Source organism: Bombina bombina, chromosome 1 (genome assembly GCF_027579735.1).
Source record: "Bombina bombina isolate aBomBom1 chromosome 1, aBomBom1.pri, whole genome shotgun sequence".
NCBI classification, from domain to species: Eukaryota; Metazoa; Chordata; class Amphibia; order Anura; family Bombinatoridae; genus Bombina; species Bombina bombina.
The window spans coordinates 1,563,832,547-1,563,847,318 of NC_069499.1; the positions used below are offsets into that span (position 1 = coordinate 1,563,832,547).

Genomic DNA, 14,772 nt, shown 5'->3' on the forward strand with positions numbered 1-14,772 from the left:
GTTACACAAATACATCTCTCCTTGCATACTGTTACACAAATACATCTCTGCTTGCATACTGTTACACAAATACATCTCTGCTTGCATATTATTACACAAATAAACCTCTGCTTGCATACTGTTACACAAATATATCTCTGCTTGCATACTGTTACACAAATATATCTCTCCTTGCATACTGTTACACAAATACATCTCTGCTTGCATACTGTTACACAAATACATCTCTGCTTGCATACTGTTACACAAATACATCTCTCCTTGCATACTGTTACACAAATACATCTCTCCTTGCATACTGTTACACAAATACATCTCTGCTTGCATACTGTTACATAAATACATCTCTGCTTGCATACTGTTACACAAATACATCTCTGCTTGCATACTGTTACACAAATATATCTCTCCTTGCATACTGTTACACATATACATCTCTGCTTGCATACTGTTACACAAATACATCTCTCCTTGCATACTGTTACACAAATACATCTCTCCTTGCATACTGTTACACAAATACATCTCTGCTTGCATACTGTTACACAAATACATCTCTGCTTGCATACTGTTACACAAATGCATCTCTGCTTGCATACTGTTACACAAATACATCTCTCCTTGCATACTGTTACACAAATACATCTCTGCTTGCATACTGTTACACAAATACATCTCTGCTTGCATACTATTACACAAATAAACCTCTGCTTGCATACTGTTACACAAATATATCTCTGCTTGCATACTGTTACACAAATACATCTCTGCTTGCATACTGTTACATAAATACATCTCTGCTTGCATACTGTTACATAAATACATCTCTGCTTGCATACTGTTACACAAATACATCTCTGCTTACATACTGTTACACAAATACATCTCTCCTTGCATACTGTTACACAAATACATCTCTCCTTGCATACTGTTACACAAATATATCTCTGCTTGCATACTGTTACACAAATACATCTCTGCTTGCATACTGTTACACAAATATATCTCTCCTTGCATACTGTTACACAAATACATCTCTGCATGCATACTGTTACACAAATACATCTCTCCTTGCATACTGTTACACAAATACATCTCTCCTTGCATACTGTTACACAAATACATCTCTGCTTGCATACTGTTACCCAAATATATCTCTGCTTGCATACTGTTACACAAATAAACCTCTGCTTGCATACTGTAACACAAATACATCTCTGCTTGCATACTGTTACCCAACTATATCTATCCTTGCATACTGTTACACAAATATATCTCTGCTTGCATACTGTTACACAAAAACATCTCTGCTTGCATACTGTTACACAAATATATCTCTGCTTGCATACTATTACACAAATAAACCTCTGCTTGCATACTGTTACACAAATATATCTCTGCTTGCATACTGTTACACAAAAAAACCTCTGCTTGCATACTGTTACACAAATACATCTCTGCTTGCATACCATTATACAAACATATCTCTGCTTGCATACTGTTACACAAATATATCGCTCCTTGTATACTGTTACACAAATAAACCTCTGCTTGCATAATGTTACACAAATGCATCTCTGCTTGCATACTATTACACAAACATATCTCTGCTTGCATACTATTACACAAACATATCTCTGCTTGCATACTGTTACACAAATACATCTCTGCTTGCATACTATTACACAAACATATCTCTGCTTGCATACTATTACACAAACATATCTCTGCTTGCATACTGTTACACAAATACATCTCTGCTTGCATACTGTTACCCAAATATATCTCTGCTTGCATACTGTTACCCAAATATATCTCTGCTTGCATACTGTTACACAAATATGTATCTGCTTGCATACTGTTACACAAATACATCTCTGCTTGCATACTGTTACACAAATACATATCTACTTGCATACTGTTACACAAATATATCTCTGCTTGTATACTGTTACACAAATATATCTCTGCTTGCATACTGTTACACAAATATGTCTGTGCTTGCATACAGTTACCCAAATACATCTCTGCTTGCATACTGTTACACAAATATATCTCTACTTGCACACTGTTACACAAATATATCTCTGCTTGCATACTGTTACACAATTATGTCTCTGCTTGCATACTGTTACACAAATATATATCTGCTTGCATACTGTTACCCAAACACACCTCTGCTTGCATACTGTTACAAAAATACATCTCTGCTTAGATACCGTTACACAAATACATCTCTGCTTGCATACTGTTACACAAATACAGCTCTGCTTGCATACTGTTACACAAATAAACCTCTGCTTACATACTGTTACAAAAACAGAATTTATGTTTACCTGATAAATTTCTTTCTCCAACGGTGTGTCCGGTCCACGGCGTCATCCTTACTTGTGGGATATTCTCTTCCCCAACAGGAAATGGCAAAGAGCCCAGCAAAGCTGGTCACATGATCCCTCCTAGGCTCCGCCTACCCCAGTCATTCGACCGACGTTAAGGAGGAATATTTGCATAGGAGAAACCATATGGTACCGTGGTGACTGTAGTTAAAGAAAATAAATTATCAGACCTGATTAAAAAACCAGGGCGGGCCGTGGACCGGACACACCGTTGGAGAAAGAAATTTATCAGGTAAACATAAATTCTGTTTTCTCCAACATAGGTGTGTCCGGTCCACGGCGTCATCCTTACTTGTGGGAACCAATACCAAAGCTTTAGGACACGGATGAAGGGAGGGAGCAAATCAGGTCACCTAAATGGAAGGCACCACGGCTTGCAAAACCTTTCTCCCAAAAATAGCCTCAGAAGAAGCAAAAGTATCAAACTTGTAAAATTTGGTAAAAGTGTGCAGTGAAGACCAAGTCGCTGCCCTACATATCTGATCAACAGAAGCCTCGTTCTTGAAGGCCCATGTGGAAGCCACAGCCCTAGTGGAATGAGCTGTGATTCTTTCGGGAGGCTGCCGTCCGGCAGTCTCGTAAGCCAATCTGATGATGCTTTTAATCCAAAAAGAGAGAGAGGTAGAAGTTGCTTTTTGACCTCTCCTTTTACCTGAATAAACAACAAACAAGGAAGATGTTTGTCTAAAATCCTTTGTAGCATCTAAATAGAATTTTAGAGCGCGAACAACATCCAAATTGTGCAACAAACGTTCCTTCTTTGAAACTGGTTTCGGACACAGAGAAGGTACGATAATCTCCTGGTTAATGTTTTTGTTAGAAACAACTTTTGGAAGAAAACCAGGTTTAGTACGTAAAACCACCTTATCTGCATGGAACACCAGATAAGGAGGAGAACACTGCAGAGCAGATAATTCTGAAACTCTTCTAGCAGAAGAAATTGCAACTAAAAACAAAACTTTCCAAGATAATAACTTAATATCAACGGAATGTAAGGGTTCAAACGGAACCCCCTGAAGAACTGAAAGAACTAAATTGAGACTCCAAGGAGGAGTCAAAGGTTTGTAAACAGGCTTGATTCTAACCAGAGCCTGAACAAAGGCTTGAACATCTGGCACAGCTGCCAGCTTTTTGTGAAGTAACACCGACAAGGCAGAAATCTGTCCCTTCAGGGAACTTGCAGATAATCCTTTTTCCAATCCTTCTTGAAGGAAGGATAGAATCCTAGGAATCTTAACCTTGTCCCAAGGGAATCCTTTAGATTCACACCAACAGATATATTTTTTCCAAATTTTGTGGTAAATCTTTCTAGTTACAGGCTTTCTGGCCTGAACAAGAGTATCGATAACAGAATCTGAGAATCCTCGCTTCGATAAAATCAAGCGTTCAATCTCCAAGCAGTCAGCTGGAGTGAAACCAGATTCGGATGTTCGAACGGACCCTGAACAAGAAGGTCTCGTCTCAAAGGTAGCTTCCAAGGTGGAGCCGATGACATATTCACCAGATCTGCATACCAAGTCCTGCGTGGCCACGCAGGAGCTATCAAGATCACCGACGCCCTCTCCTGATTGATCCTGGCTACCAGCCTGGGGATGAGAGGAAATGGCGGGAACACATAAGCTAGTTTGAAGGTCCAAGGTGCTACTAGTGCATCCACTAGAGCCGCCTTGGGATCCCTGGATCTGGCCCCGTAGCAAGGAACTTTGAAGTTCTGACGAGAGGCCATCAGATCCATGTCTGGAATGCCCCACAGGTGAGTGACTTGGGCAAAGATTTCCGGATGGAGTTCCCACTCCCCCGGATGCAATGTCTGACGACTCAGAAAATCCGCTTCCCAATTTTCCACTCCTGGGATGTGGATAGCAGACAGGTGGCAGGAGTGAGACTCCGCCCATAGAATGATTTTGGTCACTTCTTCCATCGCTAGGGAACTCCTTGTTCCCCCCTGATGGTTGATGTACGCAACAGTTGTCATGTTGTCTGATTGAAACCGTATGAACTTGGTCCTCGCTAGCTGAGGCCAAGCCTTGAGAGCATTGAATATCGCTCTCAGTTCCAGAATATTTATCGGTAGAAGAGATTCTTCCCGAGACCAAAGACCCTGAGCTTTCAGGGATCCCCAGACCGCGCCCCAGCCCATTAGACTGGCGTCGGTCGTGACAATGACCCACTCTGGTCTGCGGAATGTCATCCCTTGTGACAGGTTGTCCAGGGACAGCCACCAACGGAGTGAGTCTCTGGTCCTCTGATTTACTTGTATCTTCGGAGACAAGTCTGTATAGTCCCCATTCCACTGACTGAGCATGCACAGTTGTAATGGTCTTAGATGAATGCGCGCAAAAGGAACTATGTCCATTGCCGCTACCATCAACCCGATCACTTCCATGCACTGAGCTATGGAAGGAAGAGGAACGGAATGAAGTATCCGACAAGAATCTAGAAGTTTTGTTTTTCTGACCTCTGTCAGAAAAATCCTCATTTCTAAGGAGTCTATAATTGTTCCCAAGAAGGGAACCCTTGTTGACAGGGATAGAGAACTCTTTTCCACGTTCACTTTCCATCCGTGAGATCTGAGAAAGGCCAGGACGATGTCCGTGTGAGCCTTTGCTTGAGGAAGGGACGACGCTTGAATCAGAATGTCGTCCAAGTAAGGTACTACCGCAACGCCCCTTGGTCGTAGCACAGCTAGAAGGGACCCTAGTACCTTTGTGAAAATCCTTGGAGCAGTGGCTAATCCGAAAGGAAGCGCCACGAACTGGTAATGTTTGTCCAGGAATGCGAACCTTAGGAACCGATGATGTTCCTTGTGGATAGGAATATGTAGATACGCATCCTTTAAATCCACCGTGGTCATGAATTGACCTTCCTGGATGGAAGGAAGAATAGTTCGAATGGTTTCCATCTTGAACGATGGAACCTTGAGAAACTTGTTTAAGATCTTGAGATCTAAGATTGGTCTGAACGTTCCCTCTTTTTTGGGAACTATGAACAGATTGGAGTAGAACCCCATCCCTTGTTCTCTTAATGGAACTGGATGAATCACTCCCATTTTTAACAGGTCTTCTACACAATGTAAGAACGCCTGTCTTTTTATGTGGTCTGAAGACAACTGAGACCTGTGGAACCTCCCCCTTGGGGGAAGTCCCTTGAATTCCAGAAGATAACCTTGGGAGACTATTTCTAGCGCCCAAGGATCCAGAACATCTCTTGCCCAAGCCTGAGCGAAGAGAGAGAGTCTGCCCCCCACCAGATCCGGTCCCGGATCGGGGGCCAACATTTCATGCTGTCTTGGTAGCAGTGGCAGGTTTCTTGGCCTGCTTTCCCTTGTTCCAGCCTTGCATTGGTCTCCAAGCTGGCTTGGCTTGAGAAGTATTACCCTCTTGCTTAGAGGACGTAGCACTTTGGGCTGGTCCGTTTTTACGAAAGGGACGAAAATTAGGTCTATTTTTTGCCTTGAAAGGCCGATCCTGAGGAAGGGCGTGGCCCTTACCCCCAGTGATATCAGAGATAATCTCTTTCAAGTCAGGGCCAAACAGCGTTTTCCCCTTGAAAGGAATGTTTAGTAGCTTGTTCTTGGAAGACGCATCAGCCGACCAAGATTTCAACCAAAGCGCTCTGCGCGCCACAATAGCAAACCCAGAATTCTTAGCCGCTAACCTAGCCAATTGCAAAGTGGCGTCTAGGGTGAAAGAATTAGCCAATTTGAGAGCATTGATTCTGTCCATAATCTCCTCATAAGGAGGAGAATCACTATCGAGCGTCTTTATCAGCTCATCGAACCAGAAACATGCGGCTGTAGCGACAGGGACAATGCATGAAATTGGTTGTAGAAGGTAACCCTGCTGAACAAACATCTTTTTAAGCAAACCTTCTAATTTTTTATCCGTAGGATCTTTGAAAGCACAACTATCCTCTATGGGTATAGTGGTGCGTTTGTTTAAAGTGGAAACCGCTCCCTCGACCTTGGGGACTGTCTGCCATAAGTCCTTTCTGGGGTCGACCATAGGAAACAATTTTTTAAATATGGGGGGAGGGACGAAAGGAATACCGGGCCTTTCCCATTCTTTATTAACAATGTCCGCCACCCGCTTGGGTATAGGAAAAGCTTCTGGGAGCCCCGGCACCTCAAGGAACTTGTCCATTTTACATAGTTTCTCTGGGATGACCAACTTTTCACAATCATCCAGAGTGGATAATACCTCCTTAAGCAGAATGCGGAGATGTTCCAACTTAAATTTAAATGCAATCACATCAGGTTCAGCCTGTTGAGAAATGTTCCCTGAATCAGTAATTTCTCCCTCAGACAAAACCTCCCTGGCCCCATCAGACTGGGTTAGGGGCCCTTCAGAGATATTAATATCAGCGTCGTCATGCTCTTCAGTATCTAAAACAGAGCAGCCACGCTTACGCTGACAAGGGTTCATTTTGGCTAAAATGTTTTTGACAGAATTATCCATTACAGCCGTTAATTGTTGCATAGTAAGGAGTATTGGCGCGCTAGATGTACTAGGGGCCTCCTGAGTGGGCAAGACTCGTGTAGACGAAGGAGGGAATGATGCAGTACCATGCTTACTCCCCTCACTTGAGGAATCATCTTGGGCATCATTGTCATTATCACATAAATCACATTTATTTAAATGAATAGGAATTCTGGCTTCCCCACATTCAGAACACAGTCTATCTGGTAGTTCAGACATGTTAAACAGGCATAAACTTGATAACAAAGTACAAAAACGTTTTAAAATAAAACCGATACTGTCACTTTAAATTTTAAACTGAACACACTTTATTACTGCAATTGCGAAAAAACATGAAGGAATTGTTCAAAATTCACCAAATTTTCACCACAGTGTCTTAAAGCCTTAAAAGTATTGCACACCAAATTTGGAAGCTTTAACCCTTAAAATAACGGAACCGGAGCTGTTTTAAACTTTAACCCCTTTACAGTCCCTGGTATCTGCTTTGCTGAGACCCAACCAAGCCCAAAGGGGAATACGATACCAAATGACGCCTTCAGAAAGTCTTTTCTAAGTATCAGAGCTCCTCTCACATGCGACTGCATGCCATGCCTCTCAAAAACAAGTGCGCCACACCGGCGCGAAAATGAGGCTCTGCTTAAGCTTTGGGAAAGCCCCTAAAGAATAAGGTGTCTAATACAGTGCCTGCCGATATTATTATATCAAAATACCCAGATAAAATGATTCCTCAAGGCTAAATATGTGTTAATAATGAATCGATTTAGCCCAGAAACAGTCTACAGTCTTAATAAGCCCTTGTGAAGCCCTTATTTATGATCGTAATAAACATGGCTTACCGGATCCCATAGGGAAAATGACAGCTTCCAGCATTACATCGTCTTGTTAGAATGTGTCATACCTCAAGCAGCAAGAGACTGCACACTGTTCCCCCAACTGAAGTTAATTGCTCTCAACAGTCCTGTGTGGAACAGCCATGGATTTTAGTTACGGTTGCTAAAATCATTTTCCTCATACAAACAGAAATCTTCATCTCTTTTCTGTTTCTGAGTAAATAGTACATACCAGCACTATTTCAAAATAACAAACTCTTGATTGAATAATAAAAACTACAGTTAAACACTAAAAAACTCTAAGCCATCTCCGTGGAGATGTTGCCTGTACAACGGCAAAGAGAATGACTGGGGTAGGCGGAGCCTAGGAGGGATCATGTGACCAGCTTTGCTGGGCTCTTTGCCATTTCCTGTTGGGGAAGAGAATATCCCACAAGTAAGGATGACGCCGTGGACCGGACACACCTATGTTGGAGAAAATACTTTGCTGCTTTCATACTGTTAAGCAAATACATCTCTTCTTGTATACTGCTACACAAATACATCTCTGCTTGCATACTGTTACACAAATATGTATCTGCTTGCATACTGTTACCCAAACACATCTCTGCATACTGTTACACAAATACATCTCTGCTTGCATACCATTACACAAACATATCTCTGCTTGCATGTTACACAAATGCATCTCTGCTTGCATACTGTTACACAAATATATCTCTGCTTGCATACTGTTACACAAATACATCTCTGCTTGCATACTATTACACAAACATATCTCTGCTTGCATACTATTACACAAACATATCTCTGCTTGCATACTGTTACACAAATACATCTCTGCTTGCATACTGTTACCCAAATATATTTCTGCTTGCATACTGTTACCCAAATATATCTCTGCTTGCATACTGTTACACAAATATGTATCTGCTTGCATACTGTTACACAAATACATATCTACTTGCATACTGTTACACAAATATATCTCTGCTTGCATACTGTTACACAAATATATCTCTGCTTGCATACTGTTACACAAATATGTCTCTGCTTGCATACTGTTACCCAAATACATCTCTGCTTGCATACTGTTACACAAATATCTCTACTTGCACACTGTTACACAAATATATCTCTGCTTGCATACTGTTACCCAAACACACCTCTGCTTGCATACTGTTACACAAATACATCTCTGCTTAGATACCGTTACACAAATACATGTCTGCTTGCATACTGTTACACAAATACATCTCTGCTTGCATACTGTTACACAAATAAACCTCTGCTTACATACTGTTACAAAAATACTTTGCTGCTTTCATACTGTTAAGCAAATACATCTCTTCTTGTATACTGCTACACAAATACATCTCTGCTTGCATATTGTTACACAAATATGTATCTGCTTGCATACTGTTACCCAAACACATCTCTGCATACTGTTACACAAATACATCTCTGCTTGCATACTGTTACACAAATACATCTCTTCTTGAATACTGTTACAGATACATCTCTTCTTGCATACTGTTACACAAATGTGTATCTGCTTGCATACTGTTACCCAAACACATCTCTGTTTGCATACTGTTACACAAATACATCTCTGCTTGCATACTGTTACACAAATAAACCTCTGCTTACATACTGTTACACAAATACATCTCTGCTTGCATACTGTTACACAAATACCTAGGCATAAATACATGACTGGATGCAGATATGCAACATATTAGGCATAAGCACATTACTTACACATTTCTGGATGTAGATGTTCAACATATTTACACACAAGCACATTCTGGATGCTGATGTGTAACAAATCTAGGCACAAGCACATTTAAATATACAGATGTGTAACATTACTACGCACAAGCACATTCTGTATGCAGATGTGTAACATAACTACGCACAAGCACATTCTGGATGCAGATGTGTAACATAACTACGCACAAGCACATTTCCGTATGCAGATGTCTAACATAACTACGCACAAGCACATTCTGGTTGCAGGTGTGTAACATAACTACACACAAGCACATTCTGTATGCAGATGTTTAACATAACTACGCACAAGCACATTCTGTATGCAGATGTGTAACATAACTACGCACAAGCACATTCTGTATGCAGATGTGTAACATAACTACGCACAAGCACATTCTGTATGCAGATGTGTAACATAACTACGCACAAGCACATTCTGGTTGCAGGTGTGTAACATAACTACACACAAGCACATTCTGTATGCAGATGTGTAACATAACTACGCACAAGCACATTCTGTATGCAGATGTGTAACATAACTACGCACAAGCACATTCTGGATGCAGATGTGTAACATAACTACGCACAAGCACATTCTGTATGCAGATGTGTAACATAACTACGCACAAGCACATTCTGTATGCAGATGTGTAACATAACTACGCACAAGCACATTCTGTATGCAGATGTGTAACATAACTACGCACAAGCACATTCTGTATGCAGATGTGTAACATAACTAAGCACAAGCACATTCTGTATGCAGATGTGTAACATAACTACGCACAAGCACATTCTGTATGCAGATGTGTAACATAACTACGCACAAGCACATTCTGTATGCAGATGTGTAACATAACTACGCACAAGCACATTCTGTATGCAGATGTGTAACATAACTACGCACAAGCACATTCTGTATGCAGATGTGTAACATAACTACGCACAAGCACATTCTGGTTGCACACACCTTGTTCCATTTCCCTGCAGGTAGATAAATGTCTGCACTCTGTAAACAGACAGCTCAGCACACACAGCAAACTTAGAAAACCCTAAACATAATCCTAGAGTTAGTTCTCCTTGTGACTTTGGCAAAGCAACTTTTGACCTTGGGTAGCTCTTTAGTTCCAAAATCTCAATAAGATTTCAGGAGTTTGTACTTTTTTGTATTTTTCAAGAGCACTATATATCACACAATGCCCCATAATACAGTTTTTATGACCCCCCTTGCCAGACAGGCACTACCTAATCACCAGGACTCAGGTAAGTCACATGAATCAATTCCTTATGTTTTTAAAAATAATAAAAACATGAAATTCTTGTACCACCTCTACTGTGCAGCCATTTAATGATTAGCTGAGTTTTCATGCTGCACACACATCCTATTCTGAACGTCTCTTTTATTGATATGTAGCAGCCTACTGACCTCAGTGTTATCTCACTACCTGTCATACCACTGCAGGTTTATGGTGCTGACAATGCAGATTACTGGGCATCAGCTGCTTGTTTAACTCTTTACTGTGCACAAGGAGGGCTACAGCACTGCACGGAAATGAGGGCCTCTCTGATACGCAGAGCTTGCACTCACAAAGTAAGCCTGGTAGCCCACACAAAGAGCTCCCCGCCATTCAGCACGTTTCATATTTATTTAAATCCTATGTGATCCCCGAAGTGTTTTACAATCATGTTAAACCCCAAAGCAATTCTATATCCACATGTTGTTACAGCACTGCATCTGCTGACATGAACCCTTAGTCATTCCGTAACTTCCCACATTAAATCTGAGTCTGTCAATGAACATGATCACTCTCACTCTCACACTCTCACACTCTCTCTCTCACACTCTCTCTCTCTCTCTCTCTCTATATATATATATATATATACTGTATATATATATATAATCTTGCATCTCTTTCCATCCTACACTGTGACGTTTCTCACCCACATACTTGCAAACAAACATCTCTTTTATAGTGAATATGATTTTTTTTAAAATCGTGCAAGGTCAGAGCAAAGTTCCAGTAAAATAACTTAACCCCTTAACTTCCAGAGAGTTGCAAATGGCTTATTCACAATCTTGTGTTCAAGCCCTCTCTGGCAGTCAAACAGTTAACTCCTCCCCTGCCAGCTGACTCTAAAGCAGGTTAGAGAGATTCTTAGCCTGTGAGCTCTGCAGGGAGTGGGGGCTTCTCAGTCCATATGACTTGTACACCAGATACCCTATACCCACAGCGGTGCCAGGCTTTGCTATATTACCCATGCACTGTAGACAGAATATAGTACGCAGTATACAGTGGTGCCAGGCTTTGCTATATTACCCATGCACTGTAGACAGAAATCTATAGTACGCAGTATACAGCGGTGCCAGGCTTTGCTATATTACCCATGCACTGTAGACAGAATATAGTACGCAGTATACAGCGGTGCCAGGCTTTGCTATATTACCCATGCACTGTAGACAGAATATAGTACGCAGTACACAGCGGTGCCAGGCTTTGCTATATTACCCATGCACTGTAGACAGAAATCTATAGTACGCAGTATACAGCGGTGCCAGGCTTTGCTATATTACCCATGCACTGTAGACAGAAATCTATAGTACGCAGTATACAGTGGTGCCAGGCTTTGCTATATTACCCATGCACTGTAGACAGAAATCTATAGTACGCAGTATACAGCGGTGCCAGGCTTTGCTATATTACCCATGCACTGTAGACAGAAATCTATAGTACGCAGTATACAGCGGTGCCAGGCTTTGCTATATTACCCATGCACTGTAGACAGAATATAGTACGCAGTACACAGCGGTGCCAGGCTTTGCTATATTACCCATGCACTGTAGACAGAATATAGTACGCAGTACACAGCGGTGCCAGGCTTTGCTATATTACCCATGCACTGTAGACAGAATATAGTACGCAGTATACAGCGGTGCCAGGCTTTGCTATATTACCCATGCACTGTAGACAGAATATAGTACGCAGTATACAGCGGTGCCAGGCTTTGCTATATTACCCATGCACTGTAGATAGAATATAGTACGCAGTATACAGCGGTGCCAGGCTTTGCTATATTACCCATGCACTGTAGACAGAATATAGTACGCAGTATACAGCGGTGCCAGGCTTTGCTATATTACCCATGCACTGTAGACAGAATATAGTACGCAGTATACAGCGGTGCCAGGCTTTGCTATATTACCCATGCACTGTAGACAGAATATAGTACGCAGTATACAGCGGTGCCAGGCTTTGCTATATTACCCATGCACTGTAGACAGAATATAGTACGCAGTATACAGCGGTGCCAGGCTTTGCTATATTACCCATGCACTGTAGACAGAATATAGTACGCAGTATACAGCGGTGCCAGGCTTTGCTATATTACCCATGCACTGTAGATAGAAATCTATAGTACGCAGTATACAGCGGTGCCAGGCTTTGCTATATTACCCATGCACTGTAGATAGAAATCTATAGTACGCAGTATACAGCGGTGCCAGGCTTTGCTATATTACCCATGCACTGTAGACAGAATATAGTACGCAGTATACAGCGGTGCCAGGCTTTGCTATATTACCCATGCACTGTAGACAGAAATCTATAGTACGCAGTATACAGCGGTGCCAGGCTTTGCTATATTACCCATGCACTGTAGACAGAATATAGTACGCAGTATACAGTGGTGCCAGGCTTTGCTATATTACCCATGCACTGTAGACAGAATATAGTACGCAGTATACAGTGGTGCCAGGCTTTGCTATATTACCCATGCACTGTAGACAGAATATAGTACGCAGTATACAGCGGTGCCAGGCTTTGCTATATTACCCATGCACTGTAGACAGAATATAGTACGCAGTATACAGTGGTGCCAGGCTTTGCTATATTACCCATGCACTGTAGACAGAATATAGTACGCAGTATACAGCGGTGCCAGGCTTTGCTATATTACCCATGCACTGTAGACAGAATATAGTACGCAGTATACAGCGGTGCCAGGCTTTGCTATATTACCCATGCACTGTAGATAGAATATAGTACGCAGTATACAGCGGTGCCAGGCTTTGCTATATTACCCATGCACTGTAGACAGAATATAGTACGCAGTATACAGCGGTGCCAGGCTTTGCTATATTACCCATGCACTGTAGACAGAATATAGTACGCAGTATACAGCGGTGCCAGGCTTTGCTATATTACCCATGCACTGTAGACAGAATATAGTACGCAGTATACAGCGGTGCCAGGCTTTGCTATATTACCCATGCACTGTAGACAGAATATAGTACGCAGTATACAGCGGTGCCAGGCTTTGCTATATTACCCATGCACTGTAGATAGAAATCTATAGTACGCAGTATACAGCGGTGCCAGGCTTTGCTATATTACCCATGCACTGTAGACAGAATATAGTACGCAGTATACAGCGGTGCCAGGCTTTGCTATATTACCCATGCACTGTAGACAGAATATAGTACGCAGTATACAGCGGTGCCAGGCTTTGCTATATTACCCATGCACTGTAGACAGAATATAGTACGCAGTATACAGCGGTGCCAGGATTTGCTATATTACCCATGCACTGTAGACAGAATATAGTACGCAGTATACAGCGGTGCCAGGCTTTGCTATATTACCCATGCACTGTAGATAGAAATCTATAGTACGCAGTATACAGCGGTGCCAGGCTTTGCTATATTACCCATGCACTGTAGACAGAATATAGTACGCAGTATACAGCGGTGCCAGGCTTTGCTATATTACCCATGCACTGTAGACAGAATATAGTACGCAGTATACAGCGGTGCCAGGCTTTGCTATATTACCCATGCACTGTAGATAGAAATCTATAGTACGCAGTACACAGTGAAGGTGCAGTTATTTAACCTGTAATGTTTGCTTGCTGTAACTGTTTCAATCCTGATAAAATAATCAAGGAGCTGTTACCCTGCAGGTGTCAGGGTGCAGAGTATTTGGGGTCCCCCTTACCTGTGTATGATTTCCTCATAGTCCCCCCGGTCTCTCAGCAGCTTCCTCCTTTGAGATCGTCTAGGAATTGTGACCTCCCAGGAGAGAGAGGAGTGCTGAGAGGAGACACACGCTGTACACTCCCATCTGTGCGAACACACCTTTAGTGAACTTTTACACATTTATGGAAAGCACCAACATGAACTGGGAGGAAAGGGTTTGTGGGCAGTGGCACCCCCTCTACTTGTTAAACAGCTCTCTTAAACTTTACTGGAAGACAAGGAGTTAACTCTCAACAATGTTAAAGAGGATTGAGAAATGCTGA

At 41.9% G+C, this 14,772-nt stretch overlaps 1 protein-coding gene across 1 annotated transcript in view; it reads right to left on the reverse strand.

Annotated features, from left to right (window-relative positions):
• Positions 1-14,552, reverse strand: part of SEPTIN9 (septin 9) — a 618,133-nt gene extending 603,581 nt beyond the window's left edge. The window contains exon 1 of the mRNA XM_053709672.1: positions 14,469-14,552. Within this exon, the coding sequence (XP_053565647.1) occupies positions 14,469-14,487 (19 nt within the window). The 5' untranslated portion in view covers positions 14,488-14,552. The remainder of the gene's footprint in view (positions 1-14,468) is intronic.
• Positions 14,553-14,772: the final 220 nt, after the last annotated feature.